Source organism: Corvus kubaryi, unplaced genomic scaffold (genome assembly GCF_017639235.1).
Source record: "Corvus kubaryi isolate FWS band 111438036 unplaced genomic scaffold, C.kubaryi_AGA036_p1.0 37357, whole genome shotgun sequence".
NCBI lineage: Eukaryota > Metazoa > Chordata > Aves > Passeriformes > Corvidae > Corvus > Corvus kubaryi.
In genome coordinates, this window is record NW_024581117.1 from 2561301 (window position 1) to 2586699 (window position 25399).

Genomic DNA, 25399 nt, shown 5'->3' on the forward strand with positions numbered 1-25399 from the left:
GGCAATGAGTTCCTACGTTTCACTAGCCTCATCATAAAAATAATTCCTCCTTGCATTTAGTTTGAATACATGCTCTTTCAGTTTAAAACCATTACCCCTTTACCTACCACAACTGGTCCTACTAAAAAGGCATTAAGGTAGATGACATCGATTACACTTCCCCTGTCCACTGATGGAGTCACTCCATCACAGAAGGCCACTGGGTCAGTCAGGAAGGACTTTCCATTGATGAAGACTTGCTGGTTGCCTTGAATCACCTCCCCATTCTCCATGTGCCTAAGCATAGCTTCTGGGAGGATCTGTTCCATGATCTTCCCAGGCACAGAAATGATGCTGACAGGTCAGTAGTTCCCAGGGTCCTCCTTTCTACCTGTTTTAAAGACACATGCATTGTCTCCCTTCTACCAGTTACCTGAAACTCCACCAGTCTACCACTACTTTTAAAATATCATGGAGAGTGGCTTGGTGGCTACCTCAGCTAATTTGCTCAGGACTCTGGGATACATCATGTCAGGTCCCAAAAACTAAAGTACGTTCAGGTTCCTCAGGTTCTCATGAACCTGAGCCTTATGCACAAAAGGATTTTGCTCCCCCAGTCCCTATCTTGAAGTCCACTTGTGGCAGAGGTGTGGGAAGAGACATGGTCATTAAAAACTGAGGCAAGAAAGTTACTGAGTACCTCAGCTGTCTCCTCATCTGTTACTCATTTGCCAGTGATGCCAGTCCTGTCAGGATCAGATCCATCCAGACTTGTAGCTAGAATAATAAAAGACAGGCTGGTCTCTTCTGTCAAAAACATTCTTGGGCCACCTCCTGGCAGCTTTTCCCCATATCTATGTGCTTCATCCATCAAGATCCATTAACCTACACTGTGCAGACAGCAAGGTGCTGAAGAGTAGCAGTTGACACAAGAAGGCCATAATCACAGGTCAGGAACAGGGCATTTAGTGACCATCACCCACGCCTGTCCACTAACACTTCTGTGTACACGAGGAAGGGAAAGGAAGACAAGACGACAGTCCAGGGAGCAGAGCTAAGTATGGGGATGTGCTTTGAGAGCACACCTACACACTGACATGGCTCTGAAGAATTTTTTGGGCATATTCAATCTTGTACTCAATTGACAGAAAGAAAGATTATTTCTGGGTAAACCAATTCTAAATCAACTTTATCATAGGTCAAACTTATACTGAAGAAATTTTGTATTCAAGTTAAAGACTTCATAAAATACATTCTGTGAAGGATCTTTTAGTAATCACTAGGGATATAATAGCTCCTTGCATGAATTTAGTTGATATATCTGACACACGAAACATTTTAAAATTTTATCATCCATATATGTACATACAACAGACAAAGAATTTATTCTGTTCATGTTCAGAAAAATGTTCTTAACTGATGCAACATATTATTTCCTTTTTTTGTCGCATTTAAAGTTACTGTGGTCCTCTTTCAACAACTATGAACAAAGATTCAATTTCTGATACAAAATATTAGTTAAGGATTTAAATCTATTCTTAGGAAATGGTCTAATTGGCCATAGCAGTCATACTTAAAACTGTTTATCATCTAATCTAGTTTGCATTAGCTATATACTTAATGCAAAGGAAAAGAAAGAAAAAAACTCCCAAAATTTCTATTGGCTTCCATCCCTCCTGAAAGTTTGGCTATTTCACAGGTGGCAGATCTGTGTCTCCAAGCTGGTCACATAGCAGGTCTTGGCAAGTAAACAATCAAAACTTTTTCAGTGCTGCTGTTGCCAAAATCTGCTGCTGTGTAATGGCCCAGGCTACTCCTTGCTCTCATGTAGTTACATGATCTTAATCTGCCACAATTTAGGTTTTATTTAACACATACCTGCTACCCTTGTAATCTTGCAGCAATCTTTGCTCACTGAGGACTGTATTAGCAAGAGACTTTTATAATGGCAGGTTCTGGGAGCTAATGGTCATTTTGGGTCTCTGTGTTTACAAGAAACATGTTGGTGACCACCTTTCATATCTGGATTGAGTGCAAGAGTTAAATCAGATTTCTTTCTGAAGCACACAAAAGACAGAATAGGCCCTCAGATCTCACATTACTGTTCAAATTCTAAGGCCAGCCAGAATAAAGTCTGGTCTGTTTTTCTAATGCAGATACAGTCTTAAGAGGAGCCAAGAAGCAGCAAAAGGCGGCCTGTTTATCATCTCAGTTAACTGACATGGTAAACCCTGAGATGAGATCCTTTCCCTCTGATACATTGGTAGAAGCAAAGTGAGTACATCTGAGTACATCTATGCTTGGTTCTGAGTAAAGTTTGAGTTAGGTTAAAACTGGAGTTCAGCAGGTGCACAGCGGGGGTACAGCTACACTGTCCTTGAGATATTCACAAAGAAACTGCAACCACAGATTTATCCATGACCATAAAAATCACTTTTTAAAGCCTTTCTCATCCTTCTTCTTACCTTACTTTCTTCCCAAGCAAAAGAGTTCAAAATCATCCAAAGATAATTTGAGCTTCCATAGAGAAGCTGGTGAAGTAGCATTTGCCTCTATGAGAGGTACAGAATGCTCGAATATTTAAGATCTATGGGATATTAAAAGAAGACAAAAAGTCATGCAATTGACATGCTGCTCTAAATTTCTGCTTCCCTATCATCAAAGTATCTGACATCATCCCATGGAAATTCATACCAATACCAGAGTCCCTGTGGACCTTCATTAACTTTTTAGCAGCAAGTTTGATGTCTCCAACAGCTCCAGTTCAACCCATTTAACTTTTTCTAACTGAAGCACCTAAAGTTTGGCTATATATGAACTATAATGCTATAAACAAAGCCATAAGATGCTGAATTACTCCACTGAGACAGTTTCTCTCCATGACTTTTACACTCCAAACTCCACTCAAACAGTAGGTACACTGGAGCAGGATCTGCATTGGCTGATTTTAATACAGGATCAAAAACCTCTTTCCTGCACTCATTAAACTGATGCCTGAGGGTGTCTAGAGCAATTTTATTCCTGACTCCAGTGTCATAATAAGATGGAAAAAATCCATGTCAAAATTGCAGGCAAATTCAACACATCATAGAAGCCTTTCCGGACAGGTTACTATAGAAGTTCATTTGGACTGGAAGGTAGTGTCAAACACACAGAAATGCTAGGACAGAGCAGGTGACACCAGCAGCCTTTTCCTTCCTTTCCAGCAAAATTCTCCCCTGCAGTGCACAGAGCCAGGCTAATTACACTTCCATGGGGAAGCATCTGTGTATCTAGCAGCTTCAGTGTGCAAATTTCAGCTTGATGCAATTTAAAGTGCTTGAAAACTTTATAGTCCTGGAAAAAATAGAATCGCGGAAAGGCTGCAGGCAGGCAACTAACAAGAGAATTAGGAAAAGCTACTATTGGATCTTACATCTCTACTTTTTCTGATTGCAAAACACAATATCACAATTACAATAAACACTGAGCAGCCTCTGTAAATGTTTTAGCTGTCATGTAACTGGTGCCAGTAAGAAGTTTCATTCAGCTAATAAAATGTGTAAACTCTTCAGTCTGCTACTTCGCTGACCTTGAGATTATCCCATAAGAGGTATTTATAAAGAAAACAGTTGTGTGTCATAGGCATGGATGATGTGAGGTACACATCATTGAGAATGTACTCAGAGTAAAAATCCAGATAAGATAGAAGGTATACTTGTAAGCAAAGTGGAAATCCAGCTCTTGATTATTTCAGTGTTATTTAAACAAGTCCCCACCACCCAATTCAAGGTTTGGCCCAAGAGACAAAAAATGAGTTTACAGACATCAGTGAAATTAAGTGACCCTTTCAGTTATCCAGTCATGACAATTTTTTTCATATACTTTAGACCAACATTCAGTGTCATATCCAGCAGGCAGGGCTAAAACATTTTAAGCAGGTGTGTTTTCTCCAGATGTACTCTCAGAGATGCCAACACAACATAGCAGGGTTCAAATCAATTCATGTGCAATGGGGGACAGGGAAACACTGTGCCTCTGGCACAGTATTGGCTGCAGGACAGTCCATCAAGGAAAATCCTGCCTGCTCTTTCACTCTGCAGTATTAGGTCTACTAAAGGACTACTGGTGGTTTTCCAAGGCAGGTTTTAAAAACATCACACTGCAAATATTTACAGAAGCATGAAAACCAGTTGCTTTCTTGGGAAGGTAGTGTATTGGGTTTGTGTGGCCAGGTTTTGGTAGCAGGGAAGGATACAGGGATGCCTTCTATAAGAAGTTCTATGACCAGAAAAGCCAATCCCTGGCAGCTTCGAAGATGAATGTGTCACTGGCCAAGGCTGGGCCAATTAGAAATGGTGGTAACACTGAGATAACATACTTAAGGCAAAAATCTTATTGTGCAGGCGTAATTGTGTCCAGAGAAGAGCAGAGTGAGAACATGTGAGAGGAACAGCCCTGCAGACACCAAAGTCAGTGGATAAGCAGGGGCAGGAGATGCTCCAGGTGCTGGAGCTGAGATCCCTCTGCACCCCATGGTGAAGCAGCTGTGACCCTATAGCCTATGGAGGTCTGTGGGGATGCAGAGATCCACCTGCAGCCCGTGGAGGAGACCCACGTCAGGGCAGGTGGATGCTGGAGAGGAGGCTGTGAACCCACAGGAGGCCTTTGCTGGAGCACGCTCCTGGCAGACCTGTGGAGAGAGCAGCCCAGACTGGAGCAGGTTTTCTGGCAGGACCTGTGACTCTGTGGCCTGTCCTTGAAGGACTGCAGCCTGTGATCCACGTTGGAGCAGTTTCTGGAGGACTGTTGTCCATGGGATAGACTCACACTGGAGAAATACATGGAGAATTCTCTCCTGTGGGAGGGACCCCACACTGGGGCAGGGGAAGGACTTTTCTCCCTGAACAGCAGCAGGAACATGTGATGAACTGACTGTAACCCCCATTCCCCATCTCCCCATGTTGCTGGAGGGGAGGAGGTAGAGCTCATGAAGAAGGGAGGAGTAGGGGAAATGTGTTTTTAAGATTAATTTACTCTCATTGTCCTGCTCTGATTTTGTGGGTAATAAATTCAATTAATATCCCCAATTCAAGTCTGTTTTACCTGTGATGCTATTGATGAGTGATCTCTTCTGGTCCTTAGCTCATGAATCTTCATTATACTTTGTCTCCCCTGTCCTTTTGTGAAGGAGAGTGATAGACGGGCTTTGGTGGGAATCTCTGGAATCCATACATGGTCCAACCACTACAGATAGACACCTAAACTGATCAGACTCTTACTTTCCATCTAAGTAATCTGCTCCATTCTTGAATTTGTGAAGTTTGGAGAGGGCTGCTAAAACTGCTGTGACCTGTGCTGCTCCTGGACCAATGAGGACATAGTCCAGCAGTGACAGAAATCCTTCTTCATGACTTTCTAACTGCCATTGCATCAATCCAGAACAAGAAGGATGTGAATGCCAGGTGCACCGTGAATACCAACAAGTGCATGGTACAGTAGCTGCTTAAAGCTCTCTCCAGATTTTATTTTCTCTAGCATCAAAGAGAAAAGAAGCATGAGATGTTTACTTAATTGGCAAGATTCTGTGAAATGTCTTCTCCTTTCACCTCCTCTACTTTCACATCAGATCTAAGAATAGCCACACAGTGAAGGGGCCAGGCTGACAAAATACAGACTAAATGTACCAGGATTATTTGTGCTAGAGTAGGAGCTGACTGCTACTTTTATTTCCAACTCTCCCACATGTGAACAACAGCACACAATCAGAAAACCAAGACAGAATTTGATTCCTGCAGATAAGTAACACCTCAGGTGCCCCAAAGGTTTACATTCCATCAATTATTTTGTAGATTCTTCTGTGGTCTCTGCTGATGACACCATGGAGGTGTTTACAAGAACTTTTGCAAAGTAGAGATGAGAGCTGTTATACAAGCAGTTTCTGGTAAGCAGCTCTGAGATTTGCTTATGAAGTAAATAAGGGCTGAGGTGCACAAACAGCCTGAATAGTTTTCAGACTGCATATAAGAGCTTAGTTGACAGCTGCCCTGCTTTTGAGAGTGAACTATGTCTTTCCAGTCACCTGCCACCTGACCTTTTTTTCAGACATGGGTAGCGCAGCAGAGTACTAGCTCTGTCCAGGATTTCTGGATGCACCATTTGTCTTGCACAAGAGGTCACTGTGAATGCACAGATGAAATGTTCATTGTAAAGACAGCCAGCAAGTATAATAAACAATGTACCTAATCTATGGCAGATGACCAGAGCGTGCGCAATGTCTTATCACATTTTGGCTGTCCTTTACAAAGGGCATCTAAACTGCACAAATGTCAATGCATCTAGAGAATATCTGACCAGAAACACATGTTTTGGTCTGATGAAGCCTGGACGCTGAAGTTTCCTCCTGAAATTTTGTCTTTGCAAAGTTTACAGAAGTTATTGCCTACATTATAACATTAAAACAAACCCTCAAATTCATTGCAAATTTAGTTAGATGTGTTTAGTAAGAAGGGAATGTTACTCAAGCTCTGAGTCAAATGGCAAGAAAGCAGTTCTGTTGTTCTGCAACACCATGGAGGTTAGCACCACTGCTGTATCAAGCCTGGGATTAAACTTCTTTTTATAATACCATATTATTTTAATATTCACCCAGCAGATTTTATTTGTTTGTGATTTCTAAAGCCAGCCAGAATCTGAGCTGGTTGTCTAAATATAGAGTAATCAACTTTACCTACGACATGCTGTTGTTTCTTATTCTCAATGCCACATACGTATAATGGTTCTAAAGCTCTGAGATCACAATACCATTGTTATCACAGGTGTCAAGGGAAGAGTTGATTTCTGTGTTCTCATATGATATAAGGTGGAATGACACACTGGGGAAAGTTATTAGGTACTATTTCTAAGGAGATAATAAGTACTGTTTCATCAAATCAGAATGAATTGACCAGGTTTTGGAAATAGCTGGAATTTTCCTTTACAGAGAAAGTCTGCTGCTCCTAGGTTTTGCACAGGGTTTTTATGCTTTAAAGGAAACTGCAGAAAAAATAAATAAGTAAATATGGACTACAGAAAGCATCCATCTAAGGGCTGCTGCTTTTGCTATGCGGGGTCTGAAAAATTACAACAAAGGAAGCTTAAAATAATCTGAAGTTGTACAAGAACTGCTTAAACCAGCAGTCACATATGGTATATTAGCAATGCAGATGGATTTAATGAAAACTGAGGTAAGTGCATGCATCTGTCACCAGCCAAACCTACAAAACATTTTCCTCAGAAAATGAAATGTAATGATATAAGCTTTCATCTGTAATAGAGTTATAACAACTCCAAATGGTAAAACTAGTGCTGCTTTAATGCATTCTGTCAACCATAGCTAACTATACAGACAATTCCTATGACAATTGCCTTGAAGAGAACAGATTATGTGATAGGCCATAATCAAGCACACGTCCTTAGATTAACAACTCCAAAGTACCGCATACTTCCGTAAGTCACCCTGTAATGCAAAACCAAGTGTGGTTTGTCACACCATTGCAGCCCCCATTGCAGCTAAGACAGTATTGTGGAATATTTCAAGCTTCATGGGAAGATTATTAAAATGGATAACACTACCAGGCATTTTAAAGAAAATTCTCATCACTTGCCAAGTCATGCTCTTTGAGGTATCTGCCAGTGTGGGAGGGATGTATGCTCTCAAGGGGGCCTGTGTTTCACAGTCATCTCAGGCAGGGGGCTGCAAAGTTCATTAAATGATTTTATCTTGCTGCTGGTTCTGATCAAAATAGCCTTGATACGATGAAGGATTTATATTACCCCCACTTCAAATAAAAAGTACCGAGGGATGCATTTCATTACTGCCCTGTGACACTGGAGAAGCCACGGCTGCAGTGGTAATATTCCTCGTTTGTTTGTGTCACACAGAGAATTTATTTGCAAGAAGAGTCCTGCTCCAAAGGTAAGGAAGTATTTGTTTTTTGTAGTGAGTTTTCCCTAATTATATCAACAAGAAATGTGTCTGTTCGTTAACTTTAATTCTCGCAAAAGTATATTCTAGGAAAGATGAGAGTGTGAGGAAAATGCCAGGGAAGAGTGCCCAGTTTAGTGGAATTCTAAGGAAGCAGAGTAGCATCGATGCAGAAAAATATTTAGAGATAATTTCCATGTCACAATCCTCAATAAAACACCAAGAGATATGGCTGTACATTCTCATCTGGTAGGCTAAATGGTAGCATGGTAGTATGTACATACACATACACACACTCATCTCTCAAAGGTTTTTTAACAGTGATCTGCTGCCGAGAGGCATTTTAATTCAATGGTAGACACCTTCTCATGAAACCAGGCAGGTTTTTCTTACATGTTTTCTCTGAACTGGATGATCTAATAAAGAACATGATCCCTGGGCAAAATTTATTTCTTTGATCCTAGACCATCGAGTCTTCCTGTACTCAAAAATTAAGCAACAAAGGAAAGTGCATTCACGATCCTTGACTAAAAAATATTAATTTATTCTATATACTTGATCTTAAGAATTCTGTAGTTGTTCATAGGAGCAAGCTTCAAATGTATCCAGCAGTGGGGAAAGTCTAATGATCAGAAACAATATTTGATCTCATGAGCAAGCTACAGCCACTTTAAATATGCCTTAGATACTGAAAATTAAAAGCCAATAAAAGTCGAACAAATCTATAGAAAGCTCAGGAAAAACATTTGGACATCCTGTATTGCACGTCACTTATGAATACCTGTTTGCTTAATGCTCACCTCTGTGCAACTGACACGACAGTCCTGTTTGTGTGTGCCAGTGGCAGGATGTGTGGGAATGCAGGCAGCCACCACAGAGAGCCAGATGCAGAGAGTGGGAAAACCTGGACAGCAGAGGGGTGAAGAGAAGATTATCCAGGGATAGCTTAGTGATATCTGCATGACTGCAGTTTTGGGCACCACAATGTAAAAAAAGACATTAAGTTATTAAAGAACATCCAAAGGAGGGCAACAAGGGTGGTGAGGTGTCTGAAGGAGAAGCAGCTGAGGTCACCTGGTCTGTTCAGCCTGGAGGAGAGGAGACTGAGGACAGACCTCATTGCAGTCTCCATCTTCCTCATGAGTGTAAGAGGAGGGGCAGACACTGATCTCTTCACTCTTGTGACCAGTGATGCAACCCAAGGGAAGGGTATGAAGTTGTGTCAGGGGAAGTTTAAATTGGATATCAGGAAAAGTTTCTTCGCACAGAGGGTGGTTGGGCACTGGGACAGGATCCCCAGGGAAGTGGTCACAGCACCAGCCTGACAGAGTTCAAGAGCATTTGGATAATGCTCTCAGGCACACGGTGTGACCCTTGGGGATGGTGCTGTGAAGGATTGGGAGTTGGACTCAATGATCCTTGTGGGTCCCTTCCAACTCAGCTTATTCTATCACTCTATCAAACGCAGCTCCAGCAAGAATTGGAAAGAGATTTTCCAGATGGAACAGAACTAGGGAAACCAGCCAGAAAGGTGCTTGAAAGCACAGGTCCAAATCAGTCAGGTTAAGCTGGAGGGCTGGCATGGGAAGTGAAGAGGGCAGGAGGAGAAACTCAACAGATATGATTGCAGAGAAGGGAAAAGCAAAGGGACCTTTCATGGAAGCCCTTGGCTGCAGGCTGAGGGAGAAGAGACAGTGCAGAATGGAATAGCAAGCAACAAAATATAAAAAACCAGGCATGGGAGCAGAACTAAGATAGTAACAAATGAATGGATGACCTGGAGGGAAATACAAGTATTGATTCCTCAAGTGTTTTGTTCAAAATGTTTTAACAATTTTAATCTTCTGCCGGAGGATCGCTGAGCCCTCTAGTACAGAAAAGCAAGACAGAGAATCAGTTCCTTCCAGTTTGATAATTCCATTGTTCAGGTGTCTGATATCCAGAGAAAAGTGAAAGTAGATGAGAAGAGCTGAAGCCCGTCAGATGAGAAAGACAGAATAAAACACAGTGCATGGCATTCAAAGGCATTGATATTGACAGTCCAGCAGTATGAGATGCAAAACCCGTGTAGATACCACAAGCCTCTTCTTAATATGTTTGTTTGTCATAAAGGTAACATATGAGCAGAGCTCCGAATTTTCTATCAGTGCAAAGCATTTGAAGAATAACTATTCTTATTAGAAAAAATAGGCTCAGATCCATCAGTTTTCACAGAAAAGAAATAAAGGATTGCGGGAATTAGGAAAAAGTATAATGGTTGAATGGAGACTGCTACGTAGTGCTTGAGTGAAAACATTTTCAAATATTGAAACTGTCTAACCTGCCTGTAAGAAACAATCTGCTAGATGCACACCTGCAACTCCTACTACTATAACTCAGTCACATGTCAGTATGGTTGTCAGTTTCATAAAAAGAAAATTCCTGATACATGAAGTCCAATTAAATTGATTGAAATTTACACCCAGAGAAAAACCTCCTGACTGAACACACATTCTGGTAAGAGCATGTGCTTCAAATTCTGCCAAAGAAAGAAATACTGGTGGCAAAACAAATCACTTGCCTAGAATTCCCTCATTTCATAGCAAACTCCAGACCATAGTGTTTACAAAGGAAAAGTATAGATTGGTAGTCTGTAATGCCGAACTGCAGATGAAAATAAAACCTTACAGTATACATGGAAAGTCACACATCTTTGCTCATGATACACTAATGGATTTTTGGAAGAGACCGTTAGGGACTTGGGTGCACCAGAAGACTATAGCAGCTTTCCCCATCCTCAGGCTGGTGCTCCAGATCATCTCCTCCCATAACTGCTGAGAAATGAGGCAGTAAGGAAGAAGCTGTGAAAAACATCTCCTCCAAGTTGCTCACAAGTGTCTTCAGGGCTGTAGTGGTTTGGTCCAAAATACTCATTACTGTTTATCTGCTGTGAGATAAGAATTAGGAGAAATGCAAAACAGGCACCAAACTTGAAAGAATATAAAGAAGTTTATTAACAGACCTAAAAGAAGAAAAAAAATTATACCACCTTCAGAACTCTCCTCCTCCCCCCCACCTTCCTCCCTTCTCCCACTGACAATGTGAAAAGACAACCCTTGAGATGTTCAGTCTGTTTACCACTTCCATAATAACCTTGTTCAGTCCATTTAGAAAGAGAAGTCTCTTCTTGCTCATGCTATGAAAACATTATCACAACGAGACAGCCGCCCACTTCCAAATATTGTTCAGTCCATTTCGGAAGAGGAGTCTCTCTGCCTGCGTGTGAGTCCTTTCCCCCGACTTGCAGCTTTTCCCGCAACTGCCTTCGAGGGTCCACTCTTGAAGTTTTTTGGGGTACAATTTTAAGGTTGAGCCGTTCAGAAACAAAAACAGAGGCCCTTCTCCTTCCCTGGGAGCAAAGGGTCTTCATCATCTTCATCTTTAGGACTATCTCTGGGAGCATCTCTACGGACTGAGGTTTTCTCCTTTCCCGTTCGGAGCAAAAGTCCTCATCTGGTTCATCTCTACGGACTGAGGTTTTCTCCTTTCCCGTTTGGAGCAAAAGTCCTCATCTGGTTCATCTCTCCCTGTCCAAACTTCTCATGAAATTACAGCTGCGTCAGCATCTGCCTATCTCAGCGCAGATGCTTTTGCTCACGAGTTGAACACTCCACCCCCCATATCTTCATGAAATTACAACAGGATACTCTGATATATCATAGCTTCACAACAGAATTTCAGCTTTAAGCATCGCCTCTCTCTCTTCCCTCAGGTTTTCAGCTCTTCACAGCAATAAAAGGGTTAATCTCACCTCGGCCTTGCAGCTTTGCAGCTGGAATGTTGAATTTTTCTTATCGCAGTGGAGAGGGGGGAGAGCCGAGCCGCTCCGGCTGCCCACGGCAACGCAGTGGGGGGGGTTCCACGGCTGGAACAGGTCCATGGCTCCAGGATGGCCGTGGCCCGGCCCGGCCTGGCCCAGGCAGGGCCTGGCTGGGCCCGCTGGCCCCCACACGGGGCCTGCAGCCACCTGTCCCAGCGCCGGAAACGAGAGAGAGCTTGGAGGGGGAGTTTGCCTATTCTTAAATGTGGATCACAGAGGTGATCACAACTTTAAGTGGCTTAGAGAATTGTCCATATTCAAACTGGCCAGCTGATAGGTTCTATCAGTTCCCAGAGGAAACTGTAAGCACCCCTTAGCAAGGATGTCCCTTCCGGGACTATGCTTGCTAACCTATGACAAGGGCTCAACCTACTCATGAGATAAACTTCACTGTGCAACCTGCCACACAAACAAAAGGGTACAGGGGATTAGACTAAAGTGCTTTCTTCTGCCTCTAAAGAGTTTTAACCAGAATCTGGAGACCTAAGTTAGACTTGAAATGAACCTGCTTCTCCAGGCAGGATCTCAAAGGAAGCATCAGTCAGCCCTTTGAGATGAGAAGCAGAAGATAAATGACATATCCTAAACCCAAGGAAAAAGAGGGAAATCATGAATATGATCACTAGTCCTATTTTCCAAAATCAAGACAGATTTCTGATTGTTTTTACATCAAACAGTACCATTAGCATAGATAGTATTCTCTCCTATATATATCATTCAATTTTTACTATTCAATGCATATATAATAACCATAGTCATAAAGCATGGTCTAAGTAAAGTCAGAATAATAAAATATTGTATTATTTCTAGGGAAATGCGTAACACCCTAAAAACTCTGACTGCCTGTGCTTCATAAGAAACACAAGAAGGAGGAAAAATCGCTCTCCTGACTCATTTGATGCTTTGTAAATTTTAAAAATACATTTCATATAACAATGTGTTCTAACACAGGAATAACATCCACACTTTTCTTTACATTTTTTCTAGCTAAGAAACCTTTGACTGCCAATTCTCTCAGTGAAAAATTGTTTCTGGTGGTGGTAATGTTTTCTCATAGAAACAGTGAGTTTCAGCCTCAAACTATTGATTTTTGTTTTACAAAGAAGTCAAGATGTCACATCAAATTGATCTTACATTCCTCTTTTGTTCTACCAACATAATTTTTGAGTTCCAGCTAATAGTGTTAGTGTCACAGCTTCCCTAACTTTGTAAGACCTCCTTTAGCAAATTGAGACTACATAATAACAACCTGCTCTAAAATTATTAAATCTAAAAATAAGCGATCATCTTTATCATGTGTTTGATAAAGCCTTCCTAGAATTTATTGTGCTATTCCTTTCATTTGAGAGCACCTACATTTGTTCATTGGCTTGCAACCAGGGGTCTGTCAGAGAAGATTACCAGAAAGAGCCTCTCATTGAAAGATTGTCACTAGAGGCTTAAGAAAAGCTTCATTTAGTCCTAGCTGTGGCAAGGCAGTTTAAGTCAGAACTAACTGTAAGATCTATAAAAGTGTATCACAAGTGCCTATGTGCTTTAATAGTATATTTCTGCCCACCTGTTGCATTACAGTGAGATTGTTTGTTCAAGCTGCTTTGGAGGCTGCTTCCATGGAATCTTTCCCATTCTTCTCTTCCCCTGTTAAATGAGGTCCCTTATCCTAATTGCTTTGAATGAGGCGTCAAGGCATGAAAATAAACTGTTTTCAGGTGATAACTGCTGCTGCAAAGTCATTATACAGGCTTAAGTCTTGTTACATTCCTCTGAAAAAGGCTGAAGCAGGAGAGAAAAATATGAGAGCTAGGAAAATGGTGATAGACTAAGTCTGATATCCCTGACTGCTCTCACACATTGAAGGTTCATAGTTTATGAAATGGATGGCTGGACAGAGGTGAATTTGAACATCTGTATACAGGATGCATAAAGGCAAAAGAAACCAGGTGAGTTATTTCAGCAGAGGTATTGTGAAGTCCCTGCAATCACCACGTGAACGGGCTCAAATAGATAATTCAAAATATAAGGTAATAAGGTGATTCTCCAGTTCAGAAAAGCAAATGCTGGGGTACTTACATTTTGGGTTTATCAAGGATCAGTAATGATGCAGAAACTCTGTGTTCAGTAACTTTGATACCTACTTGTACATATTTGAGTGTTCTCCAGCATTAGGGGAAAAGAAAACAGAAAGAGTATTAAGAACTGAGGAACAGAAAAGTCAGCATCAGGATACCCATATGTTAACACAATATAAAAGGTTAGGAAAGAAGAACAACTTGAACAGTGCTCTTAGTGTACCTGATCAAGCAGTCACAAAGAAAATACCACATAGTATAGACAGAGAAAACCACTAATTTCTCTCCCTGCCCCAGCTCACCCCCCACAAAAAGAATAAGACACCCCCTGCCCAAAACCAGTAACAGGTAATACTACACACACTTTGTGGTCTCAACAAGGTTCTAACATTCTTCTAAATACTGCCAGCACCAGATGTAAGGTGAATAGCAATGGAAACTACTTCTGAATATGTCTTTTATTTGCTTTAAGTTTTTCTTTGTGATTTTTTGCTGTGGGGGCAGGTGTTGGAAAGATACATCTATAAAATGCATTAAAGCCACTACCAAGAATGTATACAATCAAATCAGGAGGCAGAACATTAGAAACCAGTAAAGAATGTGTGTATTCTGAAAGTGTACACTTGGGCTCAATTACACCTTTTAGCAACTAGTTCCATAATTTTGCCTCATTCAGGAGTGATATTTACCATCATATATATATATATATATATATATATATATATATAAAATGCACCCCCAGAATATTGGACAGGAATTCATAATAATTCATAAGGATGAAGCTATTATGCTTTGCTATCTCTTCTGATAAAGAAACCAGAAGACATTATCTCCTGGCAGTTTATGTTGGAGCTCCAGGTATACAGGGGAATTTTTCTTCCTGCACTCCAGAAAGAGTTATTCTTAGAGATTAAGTCCTAGGGTGGAAAGCCCATTAGTTTTACTTAGATGGCTTTTACCATATCTTTTTCATACCTTTGAAGATTAGTCCTAGTACACAAAAAGTTTAAAGGGTAGTAACTGCCACCTGGGAAGAAATATTTGTGTTGTCATTGATATATATGTGGATATTTATAGAATACTTCTATTTTATGAAAACATACACTTGTATAAAGTGAATTTTTGACCTGCAATTGGTTATCCCCTAGCACAGCTGGAGGTGTTCAGCAATACTTGCAATTCACATTACAGACTAATGTCAACAATTATACATCCAGTTATAATTTGTTCAGGACAGGAAAATAAGCTCAGTAATTCTTTTCTGCAAGAGTCAGGCTCAAGTACTGTGCTTCTACCATTTGGAGGCCATGAGCTGATATATGAAGGTTTTACAGGGAACCACAGGGGAGTTACAGGGGAATCCTAGCAAAAACGGGACCTCTTCAAAAGGGCTGTTTTTGTCCTCTGCTCATGGAGTCTTAATAATGTGTCTGTCAATTTTTCATAGAACAGCCAATTGTGTATAGATTATCAGCTCCCAGTTTCGTGTTTTCTTATGATGCCTGGCAGGGGAATGGCAGAAGTTTCTTCAAGCTTTGCCAAGCTAGCCTAGAGGGGCTTGTTTACTATCTCTCTGTGGCTGTGATTAAAATAAATTACAAATAATTTCCATTAATTCAAAAAATGTGTGAGAGAGCCCTAAATACTTGTTAAAAAATTAAATATTCTGTAAAATATTACAATGGCATGTTCATGCAAAAGCACATAACAATTTGAAAGGCAGCATGGATACACTAATTTCATATTTAATGAAGTTTTGAAAGTAATTATACCATTTTCTGACTGCAATGTGGCGTAGAGGGAATTTAGTGTTAGCCCAAGAAGAGTCCTCATGAGGGAAATATTCTTTCCCTAGGATAAGATTCACTCCAGAATTTATTTTTAAGATGACATTAACCAAAGCTGAAAGTACAGCATTGTCACAGATATACAAATATACTCAGTGAATTTGCTCTCTTTTGAAAATTGAAGAAGAGGGGATAATATTTAGTAAACAAGGTGGTTTTTGCAAGTCAGCAACTTAAGAAATTATGTACATAGTTTATATATATAAATTTTCTCCATTTTCAAATACAGCTAAGTGCTAGAATTATTAAAGACAAATTATCAGAACAATAGCCACTTTAACATTTTAGAGACATGAAAATAATGAGGCCAAAAATCCCATTAGATACAGCAATTTTTATTTTTTTTTTAATTTGTGAGTACAGTAAAAAGTATCCTAATTGCTAAATTACAGAATACAACAGTCCTGTCCTGATTGTGAATGTAAATGTCACAGTCAGATGGAGGTGAGAGATATTTTAGGTACGCAAGTAAGAATTCTAATCACTATAGACAGCATATCCTCAAGTGTCAGAGCTAGGAAAGAAAAGCTTAAATGGTGAGTCATGCCCACAGTTATCCTGATCCTACTAAAAAAAGGACTGTGTGACCCTAACGCTGTGAAAATCCAAAACATCAAGAGTGTGCTTTAGCCAGTGAAAACAGATGACGAACCAGTAACTTTTCATAAGGTTGTTTCAAATTTTTCCTTTAGAGGAAATGAATAGCCAATATTTGCGTCATGAAGTGCGGGGTTGTGAAACCAGTGACCTGAGGAACTTCTGGGAAAAGACCATTGAACAACAGACTCAGTATCTGCAATATGAAAAAGAACGTCAGCGAAGAAGCGCTCTGACAAAGTGGGTAATCTGCATCCGGAAAGGTTACTTGCGTTTGCATTGTAATTTTTTTGGTTTTTAAGTAATACCTGTACTTAAGTAATGCAATGAAACCTTAAAGTAATTTATATTTATTGAAAATAATAAAGCTTTCCAAATTAGGATGCTAATGCTAATGTGTCTAAGATATGACTTCATAGGATAAGAGAACAATTCACTCTTGTTCCATAAATGAGTCCAAAGCATCGAACTTTCTGAAGTTACAGGACAATATTTACCAGTGCAGACTTGTCTGTTCAGAGCAAAGCCAGCACAGATGTGTACCTGGCCCACATTCTTTCTCCGTAGCCTTGTTTACACAAGAAAATAGTTTGAATTACTTAAGATTGTTTAATTTGTGTCAGGTAAATCCATTATAAAGCAGATGGTCCAAGTACACTGACTAAGGCAGCCACCATTCATAGCCACATCTACCTTATTCAGTCACATTCAGCTGGATCAGACACTGCAAGAGAGAGCAGTCACAGCAAGATCAGCACAGCTTTACTCTGCATGAACTCTCCATAAGTTGAGGGCATATGCGAAGACATACACTTTTGTTATTTACTATAGTTCTTTTGTCTTGAGATCATTCAGTGAGAAAGCAATTTTCCAAAGCCTTCCTCATATCTCTCTTTGCATTGATACTTGAAAATTAAGAGCAAGGCTAGCCTTACATTACTAACCCTGGATGAAGAAATGCTGGGATTAGTCTCCAGCACATTTTATCCGTTTATGACTAACCTAATCTCAATGTTACTACTCCTCAGTTGGGAAATTCCTCCCTCTTCTACTTGAGTAAGCTTTTCTGTGGTACCTAGATACTATCAAAAAGAAAACAAAGGGCCACCTATCACCAAAAGCTGCCTACTATGGGTCTAACAGAAGCTTCAGCGTGTGCAGTGTCTCCAAGACAAACAGGACAGAGAAGGCGGGAGACGGGGGAAGTGCTGGATGATGTGACCCAGCAGGTGGCAGCAGGCAATCTCCAGCGCAAGTGGCAAGTCACTCTGGCACACAGGCACTCGAGAGAGGGCACACTGGAGATGGAGATGAACCAAAAAGCTCAGGTGATCCCTCACTGGCATTTAAGAGCCAGTCCTGACGTGCCATCCAACAAAGAGCTCTAAAGGGGCAGGAAAATTTGCATGACTACTGGGAAAAAGCACCAAAGGGTATCATCATTCAAAAGATGAAGAGTATAAATCCATTACCTGTAAAAATATGGGGACAAGCTGATCCATGTTTCTGTCCCTAGGCTCAGAAATGAATGGATGGAGAGGCTGGAAAAACGGATAAAGATGTTGAGGACCCAACCTGAAGACCCATCCAGCTGAAGAGCCCACACTCATTTCATGTTTGGGAGGAAAAGAAATTTGTTTTGTAAGAGGGATGCAAAAGCTGAAGTCAGTTTTACTTTGTAGCTTAAACGAGCTATAATTAATTAGCTGTCATTGTTAGAAGTTTCATATGTGAAATGTCAATTGTTGCTTTTAAGATTATGCATCTGTTTCTTCATTTGATGAATGGAGAATATAGTACTCTGAAGTATTTAACACTAATAAATCACGGTTCACTGACATGTAGATGCCTGGAAAAAGAGTTTAGTTGCACAGTTGTGCTCTGCAAAAGCATTTCCTCAACATTTCAGGTTTCTGTATAGACTGACTGTAATAGAATGAATTTAGACGGTTAAATGAATAGTAGAGAATTTAATTTTTTACACAATACAGCCCAACTCAGATTAAGAAAGATGGCACATGCACAGTGCCACCACATCCAACATCACTAGTGAAGCCCAAACTGGTGGAAGCTACAGCTGCCATGTTAGAAGTCACCTGTGAAGTTGTTAACACATATATACTGATAAACAGCCTCTGTGAGACACCTACAAGAGCTGCCTGATTAATTGACATCAACCTAGGCAACCCATATTAGCTAACTTGAGACATTATATCAGCATTGATGGAACAACTTTAAGCTTTGAGACTGTTCCTGGTACCTGATCTGGCTTGTCTAGAGGTGAACTGATACTTACGTTTCATAGAGTAGCTTTCAGCACTTTCACAGCTGTCTGTCATCATGAATGAAAAGCGCATTTTTTCTTCTAGCACTTTTTCCCTCTAAGACCCAGTATTTATTCCTTAAAGACCAGTACTTTCAGAATCTAGCAGTTTTCCTTGCCTAAATTTGTCATTAGTCAAAAATGTTTCTTGTTGCCCTCCTAATTCTTCATTAGGAAATGTGGCATTTCCTCCAACAATATCAAAGCATTTCAATCGGCTGGTGTAATCAAATCACTTCCTTTTTAAAGTGACTGCTTTGTTGCCACCAAATGATTAGGGTAATGTACTGCAAGATGGGTTGTTTTGAGTATGCTAAAAAACTCTTCTCTCAATCACTTAACCTTTTAGTCCCTTTTTATAAGACTGTTTCACTACCTCTCTAATAACTCATATTGTTTCAAGGCAAAGAAGAATTGAATTACCAGTGAGGCAAGAAGAGAACAATGGAAGGGTTTGGAGTTTTTAAATCTTTAGAAAATCTGATCTTTTTAAATCAAAACAAAAATTTGAAGTGCTATTTTTTTTCCCCCTCTTTATCTATCACCTTTTAATTCCACTTTTGTGTGTCCCAAGACCAAACAAAATTTATTATGTGAATTTAAACATGTAAATAATGTTTGGAAAGCCTGAGAAATTAATGAAAAAAAAAAATAACCTTGGAGCACTTATTCAGAAATCAAGGTGTCAGTAGGTATGTCCCTGACCTTGAGAGCAGAGTTTGCCAGACACCAGAAAAAAGCTGCTAAACCCATGTTCTTTGGTTTATTCTTATTCTTAAGCAATTTTAAAAGTAACATCAAATGTGAATATGAAGGACAATAGTATAACTACAATAAAGCTCTGCTTAAATAAACAATCACCAGATAGGGCCACAACTTAATATTGGGCTTTAGTAAAAAGTAGATTTCCTTGGACATGTCTGTTAACAGGTTTCAGTTCTCCCATACCCAAGCCTGGTGCTTACTGAATCTCTAGTTCAATTCCATCATGAAACAGCTTTGGGTTTTACATCATTTTGGCTGAAATTAGAGCTTGAACTGAGCTAAGGGAAACATTTGCCAGTCTCTCGTTCGTTGTGTGAATTATGGCACGTGGGGCAAAACAGAGGGAGTCAGATCTGGCATATTTGAAAAATTAAAGCCACCACCATGGAATAAGCTTTTGTTTGCTTCTCACAGAGCTGAGATCCTTCTTACTACTCGTCTCACAAAGTAAATCAGAATGAGGAAAAACCATAGAGAGCTGGGAAAAAAAGTGTGCTAGGGAGTGACTTCCATCTGAGTTCCTCATTGCACATGTACGGTTATGTGGTCACTTAAGAATGCTTTGGAGTAAGTCCCTAACAAGCTAGAACACCCTAAAATAATCTCTTTAAAATTATAAAAGGGAACTTATTTTTTACAGAATGCATCTATTCTGGCCCAAGCCCACGAGGAGTTCTGAAAATACGTTTTCAGAATGAAGCCACTTTCCTTTGAGGTTTGTAATTCCACCTCTAGTGTTTAGATTAATTATTTCAAGCTCAGTTTTCACAGTGCTAAATTCAGGACTTTGGGCCATGTCATCTTCATTTATTTGAATACTAACAACATATTTTGATACAAAACCCACCAGCATAATGAAGGTGTAATCTACTTAAGAGTTTTGTAAGGTACCACACAAATAAAGAATACATATTCAGGAAATAAATATAATCTAGAGTTAATACATATTCAGGAAATAAATATAATCTAGAGTTAATCAGCAAAAATAAAGAGTGTGAAAGCGTGAAAATTTAAATCTAAATGTCAAGTAACAATCTTAGCAGAAGCTGGATCAGAGTCCAGGATGAAAATTTTTCTGGTAATTTCAAAACAAAAATACAAATCTTTTCTTTACCTTGAAGGTCACAAGAGAAATTAAAAGGAGGGAAAAACAAAACAAAACAAAAAACCCCAAACCACTGCAGTATCTGTGAGAATCAGAAATAAGCCATGACATTATAAAAAAGACTAGAGAAACATTACTGTAGGACTGGAAAAGTCATCAACTAAAACCTGGTAAAATCAGCTGGGTTTTATAAAATTATTATGGCTAGAGAGGATGTTTACGTGCTCTTCAGACAATTTTCCACCAAAATGCAGTTTCAGAGGAGTGCATTATTCAACTAAACAGTTTAAACTTAACTTAAATGTTTATAAAATAGCTTTATGAAGACACACTTGATGTCTTTTGATTTTGGGGTTTTTTTCTATCCAGATTTTCACATTGCTTTTGAGTGTAACAGCATGAGATTTTGAGTTACGCCAAGCTAATTTTATTAGCTTTGCAATTAAAATGTGGTAGACACTTGCTTATCTTTCTAGCTTTCATTATTTTGCCATTCCTTTGCTTCATCCTGACACTGAGTAGCAAGAAAATGCATGTCACTTTCTCGTTACAAATGCATGGTGTTTTTTACTTCAACTTTTTGAAAAAGCTTGCAACGGTGACAAAAGTCAAATGTAGTAAAATTTTAACATTCTGAAGCAAACACTAAACACTCATCACCCAGCTCCCTTTAAATAGAATTTATGGGAAGTATGCTCCCTGTTAGCACAAGAGTGACAGATGCTCCATTTTAGCCATATTAATGATCCTGCTAGTGCGTGGATAAGGGCTGACAGCTGTGAAGAATGACTCTGTCAGTAACTTTACAGACTTCTTAGCAGTTTAGCTCAAACTGAGATAGCTTAAACACAGTTCTTCACTCAGTAATCCCTCCTGATCAATGTCTTTCCTTAACAAATGATCTCCTCTCTGGAGGTCTCTAATTAAGAAGCAAACAAGCATAACACAACCACTGCAGCCAGATTTTGATTTTGAGCAATTGGCACAGGTCAGACAAAAGGAAACGGTCCTGCAGACCAATGCAGCATCAGCCATCAGGCTCTCTTCAACGTGACACCCAAAGGTTTGCTGCTTCCTCTTACACAGCAGCTATGGCTCTTTGGGCCCCTAGCCACACTCACTGGAGAGGAGACTGATGTATTGGCCAGTTTTGAGGTGCCTAAAGTGGCCAGCAGTGAAATAAATCCACCATACAATACCAAATCCACCTCCAGTGTTCTGTGTTTAGTGTACATTAAGTACAGCAGAGTTGTTTTGCACTCTAGAAAAGCCTGCAAGGCTACATCAGAGACTTCAATCCCATACACAAGCAGTGTGAAAGATAATCCCAGGCACCTAGAGCTCACTGCCTAATCAGTACAGAAACAGTGGAGGGGAGTGGAAAGATGGGCCAGAGCCAGGGGTCAGGGAGCAGCCATGGTGCCTGTGTTGGGTACAAAGTCAAGGTCAGGTTGCTCTACACAATGTGATCCACTATGTAGCACAGTAAACCACTGCTTCAGCTGGAGCTGAAATCCATAGGTAATGTCTTCTAACAAACAGGTCTGAAAAGTAAAAGCATCCTGAACTGGTCCAGGAAAGGTGCCAGAACTGTGGTAAATTATACTGCGTGTCAAGGGAATCACTATTCAGGTAACTGGACCCTTACCACAAAAGTTTGGAGAAGCAGTATAGATATCTTTGGGACGTTAAAGAAGACTAAGAGGTAATGTCTTAAACTAAAGAGTTTTGAGGAGATTTGGATGATGGCCTAATGTTGATTACAGATCTCATTGTTTCGAACTCATCTCTCACCTTTCCATGTTACACAGGGAGCCTCTCCCAGACATCACTGCTGGTGTTAGCCCATCCACATGGGCGTTAACCACACATGAGCTGCAGTCACCACTCTGCAGAAGGACTGGTTATGGAGTTTTGAAGTTTTAAGGTTGATGAGGAATACTCATATCCATTATAATATATGTCAAAATATAGATAGCTTTTGAATAGCCTCTGGATTTATGGGTCTGACTTGAATGCCCCTAAGGATGAGAATCCCATTCTGAGAGTGGCCCTGTGTGTCAGGGCAATCCCTGCATCGATACAGGCTGGGGAATGTAGTCCTTGAGAGAGGCCCTGCCAAGAAGAATTTGGGGATACTGGAGGCTGGAAAAATGGACATGAGTCAGCAATGGGCACTTGCAATCCAGAAAGTCAGCTGCATCAAAAGCAGCATGGTCAGCAGGGTGAGAGAGGGGATTCTGCCCCTCTCTCCATTCTGGTGAGACCCTGCCTGGAACACTGCATCCAGCTCTGGGGCCCCAGCACAGGAGAATCTGTTAGAGTGGGTCCAGAAGAGGCCACAAAGATGGTCACAGGACTGGAGCACCTCTCCTATGAAAACAGGCCGAGAGAGTTGGGACTGTTCAGCCTGGAGAAGAGAGGACTCCAGAAAGACCTTGTTGCAGGTTTTTAGTATTTAAAGTGGGCTTATGAGAAAGATGGAAGGAGACATCCTACCATGGTGTGTAGTGACATGGGGCAATGATTTCAAACTGAAATAGGGTAGATTTAGGTTCTACATGATAATGATTTTTTATTTTTTTAGTGAGGGATATGAGGCACTGGAACACGTTGCCTAGGGTGGTGGTGGATACTCCATCACTGAAAGTCTTCGAGGTTAGGTTGTACAGGGCTTTGAGTAAGAGTCTAGCGGAAGATGTCCTGCCCACGATGAAGGGGTTGGAATAGATGGTCCTTGGAGGTCCCTTCCAACCCAGCCAATCTATAAATCTATGATTCTGTGATGTTCTGATTCTGTAATTAGAGCAAAGACAGCATGGTGCCTACAGTAAGAAGGGAAAATCAAATTATAGTGCCCAAAGGCATGTTCTGTTCGTGAGTCTCCAACGACAGCTGTGCCACACTTACCTCACAGCTCTTTAGGTTTATGCCTTACACTTGCAGGACCATTCTTGGTTGACAATCTGCTGTCTGTAGCTGCCAGTAGCCATTTGGAGAGTTAGCCCACTACAAGAATGGTTTATAAAATGCTGTCACAGGATACATTACAACTCTTAACTTACTCTTCTAGCAACACAACTTTTTTCTAATGAATAAGTATGATGTCCTCAACCCACCCTACGCAATTCACCCTAGAAAACTCATCCCACTTTTAGGATACATTTTACTAATGTGAGCTACCAGAGCCTTCCTCACCTCCCTCAGCCCTTCATCCTCCTCTGTAACCATTTTCTTTTTAGTGAACAAGGCGTGCCAGATCTATGTAGCTGCTTTAAAAGTATTGAACCTTTCCCAGGGACTAGTTTTTATCACCATCTCACTCTTTGCACATATGCCTTTTTACAATCTCACCACTGTTCTGTGTCAGAGGATTCAGTGCAGTAGCCCTGGTGTCAGAGGTCACTGGTGAAGTTTACTCTGAGATTTGAGTGCTTTGTACTTGTGACCTTTTGTCCCTTCTCTGCTTCAGGAAGGAGAATGAAAAAGTCCACCACGCAGACTAATAGCAACCTGCCAACATTTACTGTAGGAAATAAAGCTGGTTTTGAATTGCAAAACTGGTAGGGAATTTTCAGGCACTGGCTGACTGCTTTAAAATGCACATACTATCTCTAAAAGCAGGAAGCAGACACCAAGTGTTTAGAGTGTTTAAACAGTTTTTCTTCTCTTTATCCCAGGATGAGAGTTTAATACCAAATTCTATTCCAGAACAAATTTTTATGGACAAGTAATAAAATCTTTTGAAATGATAGGATTATAACAGAAATGCTGATTCAGCCTTACCCATGGACAGCAAAGAACATTGCTGGTGTAATTATTGAATGCAACCTATCATATTCATAGTGCTCTAAGTCAAAAGGAAAATGAGAGGTTTTGCATAATGCTGAATATCTATGAGGGCTTTGATGTCACTGTAATCCTACACTAACTAATATTTCATCTAGTGTCCAAGTGATGTGAATAAAAATTCATATGTGCTTAAGGTTATTGTAATTAGAAAGTTGAGAGCAGAAACGAATTGGGAAAAAATGCTATCTCTATTTGACTTGATTTATCTAGATTAAATCTTGTTGTCAGAATATTTAAGCAGTGTTTCATGATTTAGGCAATCTTTTAAAGCGAAGCCATGTGTAGTCTATTCAAAAAGAAAAGCAAAATGAAATCAGCCTATAAAATCCTCATATTGTTTGCTGGTTGTTAATAGGCAGTGCCACAGTGAAAGCCAGAACCTGGGATAGCCTCCTTGCCCACAGTGAGCAGCTTCAAAGATGACGATCAACTGTGTCAAAAGCAAGAGCTGTAGGACTCTGTGGGTTGTGGAATGGTCCCATGGACTGTATCAGCTGCCCCCCAAAAAGGAGCTCTACAAAGGGTACCTCGGTGTTCACTAGTGTTACACGTGTACACCTTTGCATACTGAAATGGTACCAAAAGCCCAAGGCACCCGTATTTGGCATTCATATATAAAACAACAGCCCAAAATCTGTCAGATTAATAAGGACCAGCAAGCTAGAAATACTAAGGCTTTTTTACAGCTCTTGGGGAACTCCTGTCCTGAGGGAATACAGACATCTTTTATCCCGACTGATATACAGTGCAAAAAGGAGCAGCTGAACTCATGAGGATGCTGTACAGCACAGCCTCTCAACAAGAGAGCCTGTTTGCTCCATATCCACATCTCAGTCCCCAATCATTTGTTTATTGCAAGATTCTCAAGGAGAGCTTTGCTTTGATTCTTAAGGTTTCACTTCGCTGAATGGAAATCTTGGAAAGCCAGAAGTCTTTTCCTGATAATTCCTCAAAGCAAACTCACAGGTGATCCATGGTCTGCAATTTAACAAGAAAGTGAGCAGGCAACCACTACTTGGCATGAGTCTTGCCCTCTCCTCTAGTCTACTTACCTCCCT

The 25399-nt window shown here is 40.4% G+C and overlaps 1 protein-coding gene across 1 annotated transcript; it reads left to right on the forward strand.

Annotated features, from left to right (window-relative positions):
- The first annotated feature begins 7752 nt into the window (after positions 1-7752).
- LOC121667274 (protein FAM240B-like) lies at positions 7753-18134 on the forward strand. The gene is made up of 3 exons (XM_042033726.1): positions 7753-7915; positions 16392-16536; positions 17813-18134. The coding sequence occupies exons 2-3, from the start codon at positions 16397-16399 to the stop codon at positions 17889-17891; spliced, it is 219 nt and encodes a 72-aa protein (XP_041889660.1). The 5' UTR covers positions 7753-7915; positions 16392-16396; the 3' UTR covers positions 17892-18134.
- The last annotated feature ends 7265 nt before the right edge of the window (positions 18135-25399 follow it).

Bases quoted from the DNA above. Each gene is read 5' to 3' on its own strand.
- LOC121667274 (XM_042033726.1), top strand. From the start codon at position 16,397: ATGAATAGCCAATATTTGCGTCATGAAGTGCGGGGTTGTGAAACCAGT. The intron at 16,537-17,812 runs GTGGGTAATCTG...TTCTGTCCCTAG, and splicing joins CGAAGAAGCGCTCTGACAAA to GCTCAGAAATGAATGGATGG.